The following is a 20,764-nucleotide window of genomic DNA, read 5'->3' on the forward strand; positions in this document are numbered from 1 at the left end:
ATGAAGCCTATTTAATCAGGATAACACTGTTATTAATATTCATAATGTCAGCTGGAACACAAATGACAGACTATGGGGCCTAAAAATTTTACTTGGTGAATTTATTAAAAGTAGCTTAAAAAATTAATGGAATTTAAGTAAAGTTGGTGAATATGAAAATCTTGTGTTAGCAGAAAAAAAATCTCTATTAGAACTTTCTTTAAGACCATTTTGCATTGATGTCTTTTGACAGATTTCATTGGTACTTAAAGAAGAAAGATGCATGAATGGTCATTTAAGAGGATTTAAACACATTGGCACATTAATTTTTACATGAATAATAAGTACTTTCCAAAAGCAATTAACTTACAGTGTACAGGATATGAATTGAAAAATAAGACTGTGACATCAAGGGCAAAGCAAATGTGCTGTACATTTTAAACTTAGTGGCAGGACTTTTAATATTTTGTTTTATTTTATTTTCATAGTTTGCATAGGCTATGACTTAGAATATGGTTATTTTAGTGCATCTGAATGCATAATAGAAAGGAATAATATTCTCTCCCTCCCCCCATTATGGGTAGTGTTAAACATTATCCTCTACAAGTTATCATTTGCATTTATTAGACAATTAAACATTTGTTGTGCTATTGGTAATATTTGAGAATATGTTCAATTTTGCAGAAAGTCAAATGGGTGAATTGTGAATAGGTTTAGTGCTATAAATACGTATGTGTTAACACAGACTTACTGACTACAGCATAACTTAAATGTATAATAAATAAGTTTCTGAATGTTTAGTGTAAGAAGTTTAATAACCATCGAGTAGTATACAAGTAAATTTGTTCCGAATGTTAGTCTAAGAAAGTAAAAAGTTGGGAATGGTTTAAGTAAAACTGGGGTGGATTTTATTTTGTATACTACCTGCTACTCTATATGTCTTAAAATATCCTTGTAAATGACATTGTACCAATGCTATAGTTTTTTTGTTATTGGAGTTCATTAAAAACAGTTAATTTTAGGCCATTATGTATAGTCACAATAATGAGTATTTTGTTTTACATTTCTTAGATTATTTTTATTACAGATTTTAGTACTTATAAAAGCATAATGTTGGTCATTATCTCTAACAGTCCTGTTACGATTTACCAGTGAGAGAATACAGGCACTGGCCTGGCAGTCCAAAAGTGTACTAGAAGTTTCACTTGCAATCTATCAATGTTATATATGAATGACTTACTTTCATTAGATTTATAGGAATTGCCTGGTATGTTTTAAGACTCATATTCAGAGCTTGATTAGAAAAAGCATTAATTACTAGGGTGTGTAGAAATTGTAACAGTAAGCCATCAATTTTAAAATTTTGTATAAGGAATGAAATGAAATAGATATGTGTATATATATATATTTTGTTTTTGGCTCTGAGATACTCACTTATATGCCCAGGAGAGGGCAGCATTTTACTATGTCTGTCTCATAAAAGAATTAGCCCTGCTTAGACTGTCAGTGTTTCTTGTAATTACTCCCAGTATATTTGTTGCTTGCTTATGAATTAACTTGCATTTATGGAACTAAATCATTCCAATCATTTAATTACACCTGAGGAGCTGAACTATAATTGCTTGCTTCCAACTAGGATCTGATATGGCTTGAGCAGTATTAATTTGGTGTTTACTTTTCTGAGTGCTAAAAGCATTAAAATGATTGTGCAATGGGATTACATTTTACTAATTGCTGGCATTCATTAGCTGGGTAAATGATGAGGAAGAGTGACTGTATATTGCAGAGGGATAAAATTATGGTTTTAAATAGTATATTACTAAGCACATTAAGGCCTGTAAGACATGTTTTAAAATACTCCAGAGGTTATTAAAGACTGTATTTTCTACATGTCTTGCTATATGAATCTCTTATTAAAAGACTCCAATTATTATTAACCTTTTTGGGCAATATGGAGAGAAATGGCTTCATTGAGTGGAACATACTTCTTTGATATTAATAACTTCCTATATTTTCAGCTAATCCAAAAGTAAATGAGGAACTTAGAAAAAGATTGCTAACTCCAGGTCAACATATTTAGAGAAAATTGGAAAAAGAGAAGCTTACTACAGCTTTATTTGAGGACTTTTAAAGAACGAAGAGTTCTAGCTGTGAGGCAAATCTAATTTTGTTTTTTTTTAAAGCATGCAAAAAAAAACTTGCATAGCTTTTATCATGTTTATTATGAAAACAAGTTAAAAAATACCAATAATTCCACAAGTTAATGATAATCTTTTTAAAAGAAATTAGAATAACATTTTTAAAATACTTTTACAAGTATGAAATGTTCTATATGAAAATATACATTCAAAGCAATAAATTTGAAATTTTTGGTATAAAGTTTATAACGAATAAAGTAAAATTTTTATTTTTCTTAAATTGTTGAAGATATAGTTGAAAAAGACTTAAGTAAATTAAATGGTTCCCTAACCAAAGGAGCAAAGAATGTCTAGAAGCTTAACCTAAACTGTATTTACTAAAATACAAGTATGAATGAAAAAAATTTTTTCTGAGAAAAAAAGATTTCATTTCACCTGTTAAAATACACAGTTAATTGTCCTATTATAAATGTTTTAAAAAATCACTTATCCTGTACATTCTCTGTTAAACAAAGGTAAGATTTAGGTGTGTTCTGACATATTGTTTTAAGTTTATTTATCTAGAGTTGGCTTTATTTTAGCCTCAAATCTTGGAGCAAAAACCAGAGACATTGCCAGAGCAAACAAGAACAGAAGTACAAATGGAGGACTGGTCAAAAGGTAAGGACTTTTAAGGTTTAATACCAAACCCCAGGTGTTGTGCTAGTTTAAGGCACTGAATGAAGTGTGTTTGTTCTAACCAATGTACTAGACAGAGGCAGACAAGCACACGTGTGTGCACACATACATATACACACACAAAGAGACTTGACATAGTGAAAAAGAGACAGAAAGAAAGACACATGGAGAAAGAGACATGTACACACAGAGGAAAGGGACACAGAGGAAGAACAATTGAGAGAGAAAAAGGAAAACAAACAGGGGAGAGAAAGAAACATACATCTACACAAATTGATGGAGGAGATTGAGAGAATGACTGGGAGAGAAGTGCATGCAGAGAGGTACACTCAGAGAAAGGAGACACAGACACAGGAAGGGAGATAACTCACCCCAAAAAAGAAAGACACAGACACACATATGGAGGCACACACACACCCAGAAAGACACACATACGGAGACTCAGAAAGAAGGAGAGATACTGGAGTAAGAGAAACATGATGAGAAAGAGACAGAGACTTACAGCGAGAGAGAGACTGGGGAGAAGAAGACACACTAAGAGAGAGGGGGCCTAGGCAAACATGCAGACACACAGAGATGAGACAAAGTTAAAGAGACCTAGAAGATGTACACATATACAGTGAAAGATAGACGTACATGGAGAGGGAGACACACACACACACAGAGAAACAGACCAAGACACGTACAGGCACAGATACACATGTACACGTGCACACACCACGAGACAATCATAGAGAAATGGAGTCAGAGGGGCCAGGGAGAGTCAGAGCCACAGAGACTTGCAGAGATGTATGAAGAAAGGAAGAAAAAGACACTTCAAAACAGACAGAGAGACATGAAAACAGAGGCAGAGACAAGGCGAGAAACACAGAGAAAAAGATACACACAGATATGCAGAGACAGAGGGAGAAAACAGTCAGAGATGGAAACACAGTTTGAGAGACAGCCCGAGAGATGGCCCGAAAAAGAGAGAAATGGTAGATGGATAGATGGAAGGATGGATTTAGGCAGGTAGAGCACATCTGTCTATAGAGCAAGATAGAGCCATAAAGACAGAGGTTTAAAAAGTGTTAGATTTTAATTGCAGTCTCTTACACTGTATTTAGATATAGTTGCAAATCTGGAATCCTTGGGAAGTGAATCAGTATTACATGTAGTTGAAGACTCAAACCTTTATATTCATTCTTTTTATTTCCTCTAAATTGTATGATTTAAAAATAGAATTATTACCAAAACAGTGCATACGTCTCTCTTTTTTTGATTTCTTCCTCCTTCAACAGAGCTCTTTTTTCACCAGATTTCAACCACGCTGTTACCTTTCTCAGGCTAAAGGCCATTGTGCGGGACTGTTCTATTGTAATTGTACTAAATAAATTAATAGCTACGCATTTTTTGAGGTATAGAAAGATGCCATACTGAGTATACTTTCTTTTTATTTCTGCGTTCGTTTTTTTATTTCCACACTGTTCAGAAATTTTCTTGCAGTTTATGCCTACCATTAGCAACCTGTCTCTTATTTGTGATTCTAGGCAACTTGTTAGGAGTTGAGAATCCAACTAACTGATTGAATTGTATATGAAGGAATAGCAAGTAAAACCTGAGTGAGGTAGTTGAAGGTTTTTAATGCAAAGTTAATGGCTTTACTTTAGTGAATGGATTCTGTGACACTTTTGGTCTACTCTCTTTGTATTCAAGTTTGTGATAAGGATGTCTTAGTGTGAAGCTGGGAACTAATGTGTGATAACTGCTTTTATTCATTTATGCAAATAAGCAAGCAAACATTCTTCTTTTGAAGAATTCAGATCAACTTTACTCAATTTGTGTACAAAATAAGAAAAGAGGGAGTAAATAATCATGCCCCTATTGCTTGTGTTTCCTATTCAGAGGTCATATTGCTGTAAAAGCCTTGTTGTTCAAATTAGACAAAAGGATCTTTAAGGAGTCAAAGGAATTATTTTTAATTTATATAAAGAATAGGGGCTGTAGGGGAAATAACTTCTCAGAAATGTAAAATAACCAGGAAAGATGTTAAAAAGAAGGGAGCTGCTGAAGCTCACTCTAGGACACATGGAAAGGAAGGTTTTAGGGCTAAAGACAATGATGCATAAATAGTTTGCAGGAGTCACAGACTGCAGTAGACGTGACTGAAACATCATTAAGAAAATTTGCTTTTTTTGGGCATTTTTTGGACATTGGAAGTAAGAATAAGACATTCCTTTGTATGACGGGCCTATTAATGAAATTACTAAGAAATAAAGTTAAGCAGGTAAATGTAATATCTTTTGAGTTTTGTGATAACTGATATGTTTAAACAGTAAAATTTCTTATGTTTATCTCTTTGATATCAAGGTTCATGGGATTTATCATAAAGTACCAGTTGTTCAAATCTGTCTTACAGGAATGTTCATAGTCTGCCCTTGTAAATAGTGACTTTAAAGTTATTTTACTTAATTTTTTAAAGGAATTGCATTAATTAAAAATTTTTATTATACAAATATGCCGTTGCATCATCTTACAAGTTTCATTATAAAGAGTGCTGAAGTGGTTACTCTTTTCCTAGCTTTATTGTAGAAACATTGCTGAAATATTTGATGTCAAAGTGTTGATGAGGTAAATAATGTTAACAGTTAAAATGATATACATTTTTCTCTGTTTTTGTCATTAAAGACAGTTTAGAAAATGTAAAGCTGAGGTTGGTAGTTAGAATGAATGAAGACATCTACAAAATGTGTCAGGTTTCTTTAGGTAGTTTAAAAACAACAACCCTGAATGAATGAAATTTTTGGTTGATGAAAGCAATAGGTAAGTGAATAAATGTGCGTTGCCAAGCAAATGTTGGTAACATCTTCTGGTTTCTTAAAAAGTAAATGATGTTTTGTCCTTTCATGAAAGCTTTCTATTTTTGAGGGTTGTCTTTTTCCCCTGCTTTTTAAGAAAAAAGATAGAATGTCATAATCAAAGGACATATGTAAAGTTAACCCTTAGAAAGAATCAGTTCTTATGTCATTGATTGCTTAGCCCTTTTTAGCATTTACTTATTATTTACTTAACTACATAAGAAAAAAGTTGTGGAGGTCAGAAATCTATTATGAGTAATTATTTGAAATAGTGTGATAAATTTCCTGATAGTCCTTAAATTTTGGTAGTTTTTATTAAATTAGCAGAAACATGGTTCATTTTTATAGTGCACAGGAATCCACTGAAAATAGTTTAAGTACTATTTATGAATAAACATGTCTGCCATTAAGTATACGTACCTACAATAATATAGGTAAAATGAGGTCTGGATGCCAGTTAAATTTAGAATATTGTGAAACTTACTTAAATATAGAACCTTTAGGGGTCAGTGTTCCCTAAGAAAGGTTAAAAAGGTGACTGCCTACCCAGATTAAACATTGTCTGCTATATTTTTAGTATTTCTTACCAACTGAGGGTAAGAAATGATAAGAATCATACAGCTTGAAGAAGCTTTAGACAAAAACCTTTCAATTGTATGAGTTTCTTTAATATTATATTTAGGTTTATTATTTTAGGAAATTGTATTTAATATGTGTTTTATACACAGAGTAGTTAATTTCACTTATATTATCTCAATTTAGATGTGAATCATATGCTTTTAAAGTATTTTCTTTTAAGCATAATAAGTGAACATGATTCTAAATCATTATACTTATTTGAAACTTGAGATGAAAAACCACTTCTAGAACTGCTTACGCTAATAGATTTCTTACATGTTGCAATTTATTTTAGGCTAGTAGATTTTTTTTAAAATCTTATCTTGCCGATTTAAGTAAAAAGCAACTGTCCTCTTAATTTCTAGCAATTATATTTTGTTACTATGATTTTTGTGGTTTTTCTATTGAATAAAATAAATAACAAAGACTAAAACCAAGCAAAAGATAACTTTTAAGTGGTTTGTTAGTTTCCTCTTGAGTCAGAATACTGTTTATTTTTGCTTGGCATTTGGAATCTATGTGCCACCAACAACCTCTTTTATTGTTACTTCATTTATCTTTCTCTCTTTTCACCCAGTATGTATTCTTTTTAATTTTTGCCCATTTATTGTTCTGTAATTGAATTACATCTAAAACTACTGCATGATTTTCAAGCATTTTATAAGAGTAGACATCTTTAGAAACACCATGGAGAAACAACTGGGATGCTTTAAATGTCTTTGATCATTATGGCCAAGATGATAGAATCTCATATCATTTTCACAAACTATTTTATTTTAAAGCAGAAGAGAAGGAAATGTCAGGTTGCCTAGAATGGATATCCATTTCTACCAGCAAGATAGCTGCTAGAAAAAAATGATTCCTTAGACATTATGAATAGACACTCCTTGAAATTCAAGATTTTGAAAATATCTACATAATTAAACATTCTGTCTTGAATTACAGGACTTGAATAGTATTTAATAATTGGCTTTCTAGGAAGTAACGGTATATTTTCTCTGAGTAACGCAACTTGATTTTGTTTGTTAATTTTATTTTTATTTGTTTAAACTTAAAGGTAGATTCCACTGGAGAATCAATGCATTTAATAATTTTAATAAAATGTTATAGTAGAAAAAAACATAGGTTTTGGACCTAAGTAGACCTGGGTTTTAATTTTTCAATCTTCCACTTACTCTACCTACCTGGACTTGGGTGCAAGTTTCATAATTATTTTTAAGCCAGAGTTTTCTTGTGTGTGGAATAGGGAGCTAATTCCTTTAGGACAGTTTTGAAGATTAGGGATTGTGTATGTAAAAGCCCTACTACATACCTGAAACTGGAAATGAGTTTATTTAATATGGATTTCATGTACAGGAGTAATTATTTTCAATAGTCTGCTGGTAATAATGGTCTTTACAGATGCTTAAAAAGATATTGTTGACATATTCTACAGGGCCTAGGTAAGTGGTAGAGGTTGTTGTCATTGTTTTTCCATCCAGCTGTGAAAGGCAGATCCATAAAAAAAGTTTCAAAGTATTAAGAAGCATAAGTAACAGTGTTTCAAATGGTTATTCTTAGTTTTACAGAAAGTTCATTCTCTTCAAATATAATATTCACAATATCGTTAGAAACTTGATTTTTTTCAAAGTAGTATAGCTTATACTTAGTATATTTTTGTATTTGATAGGGTGGAATATAGAATCAATGATGTTCATTTACGGTAAAATTAATTTTATCTGCATTGAAATCCCAATTGCATAAAAATCTTCAGGCTAGTGACATCACACAAATGTGCCTTTTCCTTTTGGCAAGTGTGAATTTAAGAATGCTTTTTTAATTTTCCATATGCCATAGAAGGGTTTAAAAAAGAGCATGTTGAGTTCTGATTGAATTTACTATTTATCTCCGTAGGACCTAACTTAATAGAGTACTGGTAGTTTCTCACACATGACCATCCAGAATATTTGAGAGAGTGATTTTGGAACTACTGGCAGTGGGCCAACAGGACTGATTTCATTTCCAGAGGAAATGCTAAGGCTATTCTTAAAAGCATGATTGAGGTTATACTCTTTTAGAAAAAAATTAATTTTTCTTCTTTTAAATAAATTTTCAAAAATAAATGAGATTCTGGTTGTCTTCATATTTTTAAGCTTGATTTGAATGATTCTGTCACTACTCTTGGCCTCATTAGAAAAATGGAATGAAAAAGCAAAAAATGTTTATAAGGGCATCTTAGCTTTCTGACTGGCTATAAAGTTTGTATAAACTGTGTTTTGAGATTCATCATTTCTGCTATGAGTAATTCACATTTGTGAATTTATGCCATAAATTTTTTTTTTACTTTTTGTGACAGTTTTTTAAATAGACTTTTATTTTGTAGAGCAGTTTTAGATTCACAGCAAAACTGAGCGAAAAGTAGAGTTCCCATTATACCCCTTTTCCCTAACCCCACATAAACACAACCGCCCCAGTATCAGCACACTCCACTGCACTGATACATTTGCTACAAATGAGGAACCGAGCCTTAAATTCTTCATAAGGGAAACATTTGTGAGCTAATAGGAGTCTTTTTTATTTCTTTTGTTTGTTTTTACTACATTTAGAGTGTTTGAAATCAGTTTAGGCTATACTCCTCATGTGGAATTCCTACTACACTTTTGGTCCTTTCGTTTGTAAAATGACGCTAAGAAGAATAAGCATGAAAAATAGTCAATTTCTTTTTTAAAAAGGACTATTCCTATTTCTATACTATTGGTATGATCCTCTCTTTTACAGCTTGTGACTATTTCTTGGATTTAAGGAAATGCAGCTCTACTTTTAATCAGCAAACTCTTTCATATTTATTTGTGGCCATGCAAATATGAATTATTTTTTGAAATAGAAAAAACTACTTGAATTTTTCAAGTTTTTTGCTTTGTTTTAAATTCTCCATTCTTAAGATTCTGAGCTCTTTGATAAAAGTTCTCATTCATTTCTGGTTATGGCCCTTTCGTGCCAGAGCACTTCCTGAAACACATACGTATGACACAAATCTTAATATAGTATTATTGAACCTTTAATTTTCTAAAAATTAGAATTTCAGTGTATCATATTTAAGATGGCTGTTTTGGTCTCCATAGTGGCTATATTTGTCACCTTTTGTGTGATTGCTATGAAGTCCTGAGTGTGCATTGACATTTTGTTGATTTTGTAGATCTGAATCAATATACGTGGTGTATAGACTGAATTTATGGCCATTTACACAGTTGGTTCAGGTTGACTGGCTGTTTGTAGAGCAGGACTGATGTGACTACATTTACTACATTTACTCACTATCTTTGGTTATAAATAAATCTGGTAGTTGAATCAAAAAAATTGGGGTTCAGTACATGTATGTATATTTGTTTCAATCAAACAACCTATCATGTAGGACGTTACTATCTTTTGGGGAGAAGTTTCAGATACAGGTTTTCTTTGTGTTTTGTGTTTAGTATTCTTGTGTTTTTCTTGGGGAATGAAAAAGCAAATTTGGAACAAATCAGGCTACAAAATTTTGAAATTGTGCTGACAAGATAATAAGATAAAAATAATTATTTTAGAAAATCCTATTTTGACTTTCATTTTTATTGTTTGAGTGATTTTAGTCACTGTTGAAACTCTTTGGCACTTTAAAATCAGAATGCTAGTAGATGAAAAGGTAAAAGTAATAAGTTCATGTTGATAAAATTATACTTGTATAGATATTGAATATGTTAGTTTTTGCTAATTAAACATTTTTTAAATTAAAGACTAAATTCTCTTTTTTAATAGTTTCACTGGCTGGACTTAAGGTTAATTTGATGTACTCTAAAACATAGTAATGTTCTCTGATTTTGAGCATTTTAACTATAGAAATATAATCAAAGTTAAACACAAGATACTTTTATTTTCTTTTTAAAGTAATTCCTGGGCTTTTAGGGAGTCATTTTAACCCCTCTGTTCAAAATTTTCAGATTAATATTGATTCCTAACAGATTAGGATAGATAGGGTTTATTTAACATTAGCTTCCTTGAACCAGCAACATGTATTGGTGGAAGTGTGATAGGAAAGACAGAAGGATTCAGGCTTGTGTATAAATTCTAACTTTTGGCATATGGAGTGTAGAGTATCCTTTCCACAGATTAATGTAAGCATAAAGAACTTACAATTCAAAAGAATTCCTATTTTAAGTTTTTGAATCTTCATCAAGAAACCAAATGTTGCAGAATTGGAGTCACAGAAGCCTTTTATTCAATTGCTTTTAAGAGTTTAAGGTTAAAAGAAGTAATGATTTCAGTTCAGCAAATCTGATTTTTTCCTTTCAGAAACCTTCATTGCCTATATTTTATAATCAACCAGTGTATTTTAAGACCAGGACAAGGCTGCATTAGTTCAGGTAAGAAGAACAAAGACAAAACAAAAATTTTCATTAAAAAAGAAGTCCTTGCTCTCTTGAGAATGCAGTAGAGACTAGCATCAGAGACTTCCTCTGCATTTTTAATAGGCCATTGGTCTCTAATGTGTTCTATATTGGTTCTTTATTATCTTTTTCTTTTTCAGAAGTCCTTGCTTCTCCTCAAAGTCATATGAAATGAACATGTTATACTTTTTTTTTTATTTTTACTTTTCTGAGGCTTTTTTTGCCCCAAGTGTTTAATGCTTTTTTTTTAAAGTTAAAAAATGGTAACTCTAACAAGGAGCTGATGATGCTGTGGTGCAGCTGAGTATAGGCACTAGTATAGTACTCATAGTTGATTAATGAAATGGGAGTCCCTACCTTTTCCTTTTATGCTTTTGTTTTTTTCCTCTGAAGAAACAAATGGTGAATTTGAGTAAAACACACATCATTTGCATAGAAAGTTATGTAATGATGCCATATAGAGTATAATGATTTCCTAAAACCTTGTATTTAAAGTAACCTGAATTACAATGAGAGATAAACAGAATATTTACCCATCCCTTATGAGCTGCTGCTGATATGTAAATTTATTCTTCTACTTTGCACAAATATACTTTTGAGCTACTGCTTAAACACTTTGAGGTCCTTAGTCAAACAGTTTTAATGATGCCTCCAATATTATGAAAGTGTGACATTTGATGAATGTCTCATATAGTTTTGATATCTAGGCACATGTCAACAAAAAAAATTGAACATTGGTTTGTCATGCAACACCTAGATAATTTATAATTTTACTGTTTATATCCATCTTGACATTTTTTATCTGCCGAAGGCAGGTTTCATTTGGAATCTTAATCTGAGATTTATTTGGTGGATCTGGAAATCATAGCTAGGGTTCCCACAGGAAATGGTCCATCTACCAACAGATTAAATGGCAGTCCTGCAGTTGTTAGGGGAGCTCTGCATTTAACACACATGCATACTCATTCAGTCAGCGCTGGGGAGAAAAATTAAAGTAGTAACCCAGGTTTAGGAACAATGTAGCTAAAAAGTCCCATATTTGCTGAATGACAAAGGGTTATATAGCAGCATTTCATTTTATTATTCGTGCTTGAATTTCTTGTTTGCTCTGTTGAGTCTGCTGACGAATACTAATAAACGCCTGCAACAATCCAGACGAGAGATGCCTGGCAACAAAGCTATGCGGTGGACCTCCCTGATCTTCTCCAGTTCACAACCTGACCTTTTGAAAAATTGGCTGGGCTAAGCTGCAGAATTTGGGTGTAATGGTTATTGTTAACTCCAGCTTTAGGATTTATTAATTTGTGTGATCAAGACTTACCTATACTTCAAAGTTTCAAAAGACCAAGCACAATCATCCATCCATTAGAACTAACATTGCATTTCAGTGATTTCCACTTAGTATCTGGCTGGTGATTCTTCTGTTTTCCAAATCTAAAAATGTTCTTGAATAAAATGCAAGGCACATATAAAGAAAATCAAGGTTTTTTTTTCTCTTTACAGTTGTTACTAGGGAAGTTACCTTCCATAAATGATTTATGTAATTGTTGAATTCATGGACACTTGGTATGTGTTCATACTTAACAAACAAAAAAATATGTAATTATGAAACCTATTTTATTTGAAGTGATAGAAATTTAAGATATACCTAATTCTTTTGAATTTTAATTACTTTATATAAACTATTCTCAAACAGGAAAATTTGAGAAGGTTGAAAAGGTTAGAAATGTATAGTAAGTAGCCAAATAATTCATATCATTAGGGAAAAAAAAGAATAGGGATTACTGTTGTGCTGGTTATTCAAATTTTAGGATAGTTTTCATAATCATTTTAACCTAAATAATATTTGTAATGGTTTAACTAGGGTGATATAATTTTAACAGAGCTTTAATTTGAATGATATGTTCCTAAGTTAATTGAGTAAGCTTTAGGCAATTACGCTGTTACACTGTGTTCATGGCCTTCATATGGTGAAAGATGTTAACAGAAGCTGAAACGTAATAAAGCTTAGTTCTTACATAGGAATCTGTGTTGAATGAACATCGATGTGTTCATGACTATTTCAAACTTGATGAAACAAACAAAAACTTCTAAAAATTTGATGTGGTATCACCATTTTAGAGGCTTTTAAAATAATAAAACAAAATTTAAGTAAAGTGATTTACATGACTAACCAGTGGATAATTTGAATAGGGTACACTAAGCCATTGAATTGTCTTAATCGAAGATGAAATAACCTCACCATGTCTTTTTGACATATTTATCTAGAGATACAGCTACGTATAGGAATGTAAAGGATATAGTTTATTTTGAATTCATGTCCAAATGAATAAATTATGTGGTGTTGACAGGTTTCATGATTTTCCAGCTTTATAAACCTTTATGAAGTCTTATTTCAAAATTTTATAGCTATATCTAGGCTCTCCTCCATCACATGTCTGTGACCTCCCTTCAGTATATGTAATACACCTTATTATAATCACATAAAACTCTGTATTTGTATTTTCACCCTAACAGCCAATGGCTACATGTGGTTGTAGACACTTGAAATGTGAGCAATGAGAATACAGAAGATGAAAGTTATAGGAGTTTTTTATTCTTCTTACAACTATTCAAGCCAAAAAGTAAATTGAAAAACCCCTGAGAGAGTATATGGTTATCCAGGTAACAAGTTTGCATTTTTTAAGCAAAGGAACCAAAAGTTTCCTAATTTCCTGTGATTCCTAAATTAGAATTTCTGAAGGATAAGTACTTGTGATCTATTAGCTGTGATCCTGATCATATCTGATATCATGTGCCAATATATTAGTGTTCCAGTTACAGAAACATGCTATTTAAAGTTTTCTTATTTTCCTACCATGGGATTGAATTTACAGAAATATACTCTTAATTTTCTTTTTATGAGATTGAATTTTCTTTCAGAATCTTTCCCTAAATTTTGACATTCTATTGCTTTTGTAATTTATTAGTTTTATAATCTGATACAAACTATTAAACCATTATATATTAACTACAAGTTTTAACCTTGTTAATATTTTCTCTTTATTGTATGTTTTTCAGTGAATAAGGTAGCATTTTATTTATTTTCCATGTTCATGTCTTCTGATATTTTAGTAAGAAATTTTTTATTATATTTTATTTACTTACTACATTTTAATAAGAAAATCTCTTGCTTTTAGGAAAGCAGATATTTGCAGATAACAATAGCTAATATTTATTGAGTGTGTATTCTGTGCTAACAGTTTTCCAAGAGATTATACAAATTAAATAATTTCATTCTCAAAACAACTTTTTGAGGTAGATGCTATTATTATGTTCTTTTTATTGAGAGGGAAATTGATGAGAGGTTTAGTAATTTGGTAGAGGTCATACAGCTATGTGTGGAACCAGAATTCAGACTCTGCAGTCTGTCTTCAGAGCCCATGCACTGTGGTTTTGCTTGAAAATTCTAGGCAAACCAGTATTCTACGTGAAAGGTCTAAACTTTCCTCTTGTATACACTCATATTAAGTGGAACCACTACAATATGGCAGAAGTTTCTGATGTCTTTCTTTTATATTTGGGTGGAGAAAAGCCATTATGTATCTATGTGGAAAACTAACACCCACAAACACATAAAAGGAAGTGAACAGTTGTAAATATTAAATAAAGGAAATAAGTATTTGCACACACATACAGATAGATAGATGATCTACATGTAACTTAGTTAAGGAGCTGGTAGAAGTTATTAGGAGCCACTAGCTGATACTATGTTGAAACTAATGTTTATTTAGAAAAATTATTAACTATTGAAAAAAGACATCTTTTGTTTAAAATGTGGGACTATAGTAATTCCATTATCAAATAAAATTTATGCTAATAGCAAAAAATATGTGATAGCATTTTGATGGTTTTACATAATGTGGTGATAGACAATATACAAAAGAAAGAAGCAATAAATGTGAGGTGTTTGTTCTATATTTATAAAATTTATGCTATAATTATATAACCTTTCCCAAAATAAGTATAAATAATAACCTTTCCCAAAAAAAGAAAAGATAGAGTTTAAGGAACTGGTGACCAATTATGATAGCAAGTGTCAAAGAGCACATTAGCAGATGCTTCCTTTAGTTCGTTTTTGTGCCCCTAAGTAGCACCTGCATCCAAGGAGCAAGAGATCCGTTTATTTGAATGTACTTGCCAGCAGTACTTCTATTCCTCTTTCTCATTTCTGCCACTGAGCTCTCAGGTAGCTGAGATGTTGCTATTCTTGTAACCCCTGTAGGATCCCTAGGGACAGTTCTAGCTCAACCACTCTGAAGAAACAGCTCTGTAAACAGTATTGACCCCCCAGAGGACCATCAAATCCGTTTACACAGATACCAGTTGTCACAAACTATTTACAAAGCCAGACAGAACAGAATTTCCCAGCCTCTAAGAATCCCTATTTGATTCTAGCCACCTCACTTCTGTATTGTGCTTGTGAAAAACGTTATTTTTGGTTATGAGTCAAGATTTCTTGGATAGCTTCAATTTAACTGAGTGTGTTATACATTAATGTTTAATTGTCTGGAGAATTGGACTCAAAGGAGATCCTAAAGCTTTCTTTCCTGGGTTAGGAAATATTATAAGTACTGTTAATATTCTAGACCAAGGAATGGAGAATTTAATAGCAACATTAACACTGACATAGTTGACAATATGGATACTTCCAGAAGTAGAGAATGTATTCAATCATGGAAATGATCCTTTGGAAACAGTATGAAAGTCACTAGAGAGATACAGGGCCTTCAAAATATATAATGTACTTAGCCTTGGGCACAAGCATTAAGAGTCTAAAAATGTGTTTACTAAATCCACCCCCTTTGCCCAGATGAATAAACTGTCTCTAGCAATAGCAGTAGGTGGCGTTTGAGGAATACCAAGTAATAGTCTTCCATAGCATCGTTTTCAAATGATCACAGGGTAAGTTTTCATGACAAGTGATAGTATTAGATAGTAATAGCAAAAATTGGAAAATATTTTTGGTTTGAAGTGATCAAATTGTTATGTCCAAATAATACAGTGTGCCCACAAGAGAGCAAACAAATAAAGATATTGATGGTCGTCATAAAAAATTTTCCTATTGTTTGAGGAAAGAAAGTTAGATTTCATAGATGTATGAAGAGATTGATAATTTGTTCCCCAAGTTCATATGGAGAAATAAATTTTAATGTATTAATTCTGTTAGTCATAATGATGGAATAATTAACAATGATAATGATTCAACACTGAAGCAAATTACTAAAGAAAGTTATAGAGTTTTCTTTTCAAATCATTTGAGAGAGATGGAGAAGAATCAGAATAGTTTTAGTTTTAGCTTTCATCTGCCTAAAGATGAGTTTGAATCAGAAATGAATACATTGTTCTTTTAAACTGAATAGTGTACAAAACAGACCCATAACTTCACTTTTTGTGGCATTTTATTGACTTACATGTTTATATCTCTAATGCAATTCTTTTTCAAGTGATGGGGCAATACAGCATCTCAACTAGAGCTTTTAGTAGCTTCGTCCTGTTATCACTTCGTAAAAACTTTTTTTCCAGGGCTGGAGAGTTTAGGAAAATAGTTGAAGACTGAATTAGAGTCACTCAATGCTATCATCTTCTCTTGGTTAGAAAAATTACTAACTGAGAAATTGAATTTAAGGTGAGTTTTGAATAAGATAAAGAAAATTTGGCAAAATGCAGTATGATAGAGCAGTATCTTACAATTTGATTTGAAAAGTCAAAGTGCATCATGCCTGAAACTTACTCTCAGATGTTTCAGAAAAAATTAACTATTTATAGATAGACAGACCTAGAGAGAATGAATAATAAAGCAAGCATGGTAAAATGTTAACATTTGGGGAATCTGGATGAAGGATATTTAGGAATTCTTTGTACTACTTTTGCAACTTTTTTTTAAATAAGATTGGAATTATTTCAAAATAAAAAGGTAGAAAGAAATGACTGTTAATCTACCATCAGTCAGCTTTCTCATCTGTCTCTGTCTTCTTTAGTATTTTTACGCAGTCAGTGAAGTCTTTTGCATTTGGCTTTCATTTCTCCTCTTCATTTCTTGCCATTTTGCTGAATGACTTCAATGTCTTGAAAGGTGGCACTCTCAGTTCCCTGATACCTTGATTTCCTCCTCTCCAGGTACCTATATCATCAATCTGTTCAATCAACCCATTCCCAGACCTACCACATCTTGGAATTTGTCTTTACAGTGTTACTCATTTTACGAGTTTTCACTCTTCCACTATATAAAAACATCTTTGTGTTTTTCCTAAAGCTATTCCTTCTACTCTGTACTCATACTTACTCTTCTTGTTCTCTTATTCTTAAAATCTGTCAACTTTCTCTTTTTTTTCTTTTAATGTGTATGCTTTATTGTAAATACATGTATACTTTTTTTCAGTTTTATTAGGTAGAATTATTACAGTTTGACTGCACATACACATTATATTACATGTAAATACATATATACAGTATACTGCATGTTTTTTTGGTTTACATATATATACTAATTATTGTTTCTAAGAACAGATTAGATCTTTAGCTTTTTAAACTTACATAGTCATAAAAGGAATAAAGCCAACAACAAACTAAGAATCAACAGAATGCAGTAATCCAGTGAAAAGGGCAGTCACCTTTCTCTTTAATTCACCTAACTCAAACCATTTGACAGTTCATTACTTTGCATATTCCTACTTGTCCTGTTTTGAAACAAATGGCTTTGTGAAATCTTCCCAAAGTCTTTTAGTTGAGCATCAAGATATCTAGCATATTTTGTATGTGGCCTCTGTAGCCCAAACATTCTTAGTACATTGTATTCAAATAATTAGATCAGTTTGTCTCATTGTAGCGAAGAGTCTTTGAGGGGAGTCTATTTCTTACTCATCTTTGTTTTCCCAGTACTTACCACAGGACATATCACACTGCAGCTTTTCCATGGATTAAAATTAATGAATAAATAAATAAATTGAGAGGAGTCAAGCTTTCTGACATAGGGTAATGCAGTATGGCAGAGTAGAAGAGTATTGAGAACATTCAGAGGATTTATGCATTATATTTGCTAAAATAGTTGGTCCAAAAAAAAAAAAGGCAGGCAGGAAGGAATATTTTATAAATCAGCTTTGTTTACTCTAAAGTAAAATTAAATTCTTGGTAAAATAGTATGAATAGTATGAATATTCTGATCTGCAGCGAAGTTTCCAAATATCTGATGAACAGTTTCAGTTAGGAATCTAAAAGCTTTTACTACAGAGCAAGGTTAGAAACATCCAGAGAGAGTCAGAGCCAAATCACACAATATCAGTTCTTCAAAAATATGTATTATTCATGGGGAGCTGGGGGCTCTTTCTACCTGGCAATGCTCCTTTGTTTATCCTTTTACCTTTGAAGAATCTTTGTGCCTTATTAATTGGAGAATAGTGTAGGACCTAATAGTTTACTTCTGATATACCCTTGGAGACAATTTTTGTTATTTTGATATTTTCGGTAATTTTTATAATTTTCTTTCATTTGAATTACTTATGAAGTTACACGTTAGTAGTAAAAAAGCATGGTCTGTTAATGATACAGTGGTATTCCTTACTGTCCACTTAATAAAGTTTTACAATACCTCATTCAGATCTGGGGGTACTAATACCAGCCTATTCTAGAAAAGTAGCAAAATGAACATCTAACGCAAACCAATTAAGTGTTTTGAAATATCAAGAACCAACAAATAATCTTCAGATACTTAAAATTGTTAGTTTAAATCAAAACAGAATATAGTGAAAGTTCATAGATAACATCATAGTATGTAATTATGGTAGCACATTCTCCTGGATTATCCCCTCAAACAAGGTGAAATTGAGAGTAACTGACCAAAAATGAGTTATTTCTGATATAGCATTCAGCCACCAATAAGATAACGTTCAGGACTGGGAGTTGACAACTGGCTATACCTAATTTCAGCATGTATATAAGCAAAGAATTTCTCCTTAAAGAGTGAATACTTTGTGAGAGGTACCTTATTTATAAGTGCCCCTATTTTGTTTTTATTCTAAAACTACTTTTCTTCTGCCTCAAAAGGATTTTATGTTTGTCAGGTTAAAGGAGTTGCCAACAAGCAGGTGAGATTCATCTGCTTTTTAAAGTTGAAGAATTATTTCTATTGGAAATAATAAAGTACTAGTTAGAATCAGTATTTGTGCCTGTTGATTTGATTTATTGGTTAAAGAATTTGTTTTGCGTACTTGTGTGTGTGTCTTTTCTCCCCAAAATTTCACTATAACATCAGATATACACTATTTCTATTTATAGCTTAAAATAATTAATTTTTATGAAATAGACATTATAAAATAGATCTTCTAATGTATAATATATAGCTGATAACAGGGAAGTTAGAAATAATTCTCCTTGTATCATTTCCATTTCAATGTGATGATGATGATTACAAAAGTAACTAACATTTATTGGCATGCCAGACACTCAGCCAGGTACTTTGCATTCATTAATTCAATTAATCCTCACAACAGCTCAAGTAAGTACAATTATATTTCGATTTTATAAAGAAGAATCTGTAGCATGGATGGGTAAAGTAACTTGCCAAAAGTCTCAGGCAGTCTGATACCAGAATTCCATTCACATTATCTCTTCACTATAATCAATTAACTTACTGCATCCTATTTTTCAAAATCAAGAAAAGAAAAGTAATGTAGAAAATAATACCTCTGAATCAGTGGGTCCTAGCCTTGATTGTATGCTGGAATCATGTGATCACACCCAGAGATTTTGATTTAATTAGTATAAAGTGTTGGCTGGGCTTCAGGATTTTTAGAAATTCCCCAGCCAATCTGCAGTTAAAACCACTGTCTTAAATGCCCTCAGATGTGGAAATGGAAATATTAGTGGTAAAATCACACTGTACGTGCTTGTCTGATTACAATAGGAGATTAGTAAGTACATGTTTAAAGCTATGAGAGGACTTGTTTTCAGGAAAAGACTCATTTGACTGATTTAATATGTATCTATGGTATTTCATAGTTATCATGTTTTTCTTTTGTTTTAAATGCAGGCATAGCCCATAGTTATCTTGAACAAGAGACTACAGGGAGAAATAAAAGTACACAGCCAGATGAGCAACTGACTGTAAATTCTAAGGGAAGCATGCATCAGAAACACAGTGAATTAGTTAATGAAGCTACAAATGAGGACACAGAACTGCCAGAACAGAGATCGAGGAATTTTCAGCTCATCAGTCCTCATCCAGGTGATGAGATAGTTTACGGCACTACAGAAAAATCCAAGTGAGTGCTCGCAGCCTTAGATTTAGAAAGTAAAAATTGGGAGAACTCTTTCTTCCTTCCTCCTCTCTGTTCCTCTTTTTCTTCTTTTTGATGTGGCCTAAATTTGACTGTCATTAGCATATTAGAATTTGGGGAATCTACCAGAGTTCTGTGTTTTCACTACATTGATATCATGTGTCTCGATCACTGTGTGAAAAGGCACAAGGTGAGTTTGAATGAAGGCCATGAGGTTTTATATTTTCTTGAATATTATTTTATGTGACCTTTCATTTGGGATCTGGAAATAACTGTTAATTGATGTAAATGGAATATTATTCATCAGAGCCAAAAACTGGCAGTTCAATGACAAAATAAGCCCAAAGATATGTTTTGGTTTTGGTTAGCACTGTTCTTCATTTAAATGAATTTGAATGCTTTTAGTAGGGCCTTCCACTCTCCCATTTGCCTTCCTTAATTATTTTACATTCTCCAGCTTCTCCCCATTCCCTGTACCTACCTGTCTCGTGAAGGGATTTAAATTTGTGACACCTGTGACTTTTACTTGTGAGCGTAAGGTACTTTGATAATCAATTATGTACTATACAGCTAAATTTAAAGATTTTCAATGATTAATATATTTATTAAATTATATTGAAATATAAATATATTTTCAGTCCAGATAAAATCATATTTTATAGAATACTATTTTAACAGTTTTACGTAGGAATTGCTACTTCTGTTTACTTAAAAATTATTTAGTGGATATGTTAATGAACATGTAATGAAGTAGATATATTAATATGTTCCTATTTCTTAGCAATCAGTTATGTTCTTAC

At 32.0% G+C, this 20,764-nt stretch overlaps 1 protein-coding gene across 6 annotated transcripts in view; it reads left to right on the forward strand.

Annotated features, from left to right (window-relative positions):
- MIPOL1 (mirror-image polydactyly 1) overlaps positions 1–20,764 on the forward strand; it is a 250,717-nt gene that overhangs the window by 45,251 nt on the left and 184,702 nt on the right. For 3 of the 6 annotated variants that reach the window (XM_015246561.2, XM_072962950.1, XM_072962955.1), the window contains exons 2-3: positions 2,699–2,777; positions 19,718–19,949. In XM_015246561.2, coding sequence (XP_015102047.1) covers positions 2,759–2,777; positions 19,718–19,949 — 251 coding nt within the window. In that variant the 5' untranslated portion in view covers positions 2,699–2,758. Of the gene's footprint in view, positions 1–2,698; positions 2,778–4,998; positions 5,062–10,555; positions 10,627–19,717; positions 19,950–20,764 lie in introns of those variants that run through there. The other 3 variants (XM_072962951.1, XM_072962954.1, XM_072962952.1) reach the window with 3 other exon arrangements.

The sequence above is a fragment of the Vicugna pacos genome, chromosome 6 (genome assembly GCF_048564905.1).
Source record: "Vicugna pacos chromosome 6, VicPac4, whole genome shotgun sequence".
Taxonomy (NCBI): Eukaryota; Metazoa; Chordata; class Mammalia; order Artiodactyla; family Camelidae; genus Vicugna; species Vicugna pacos.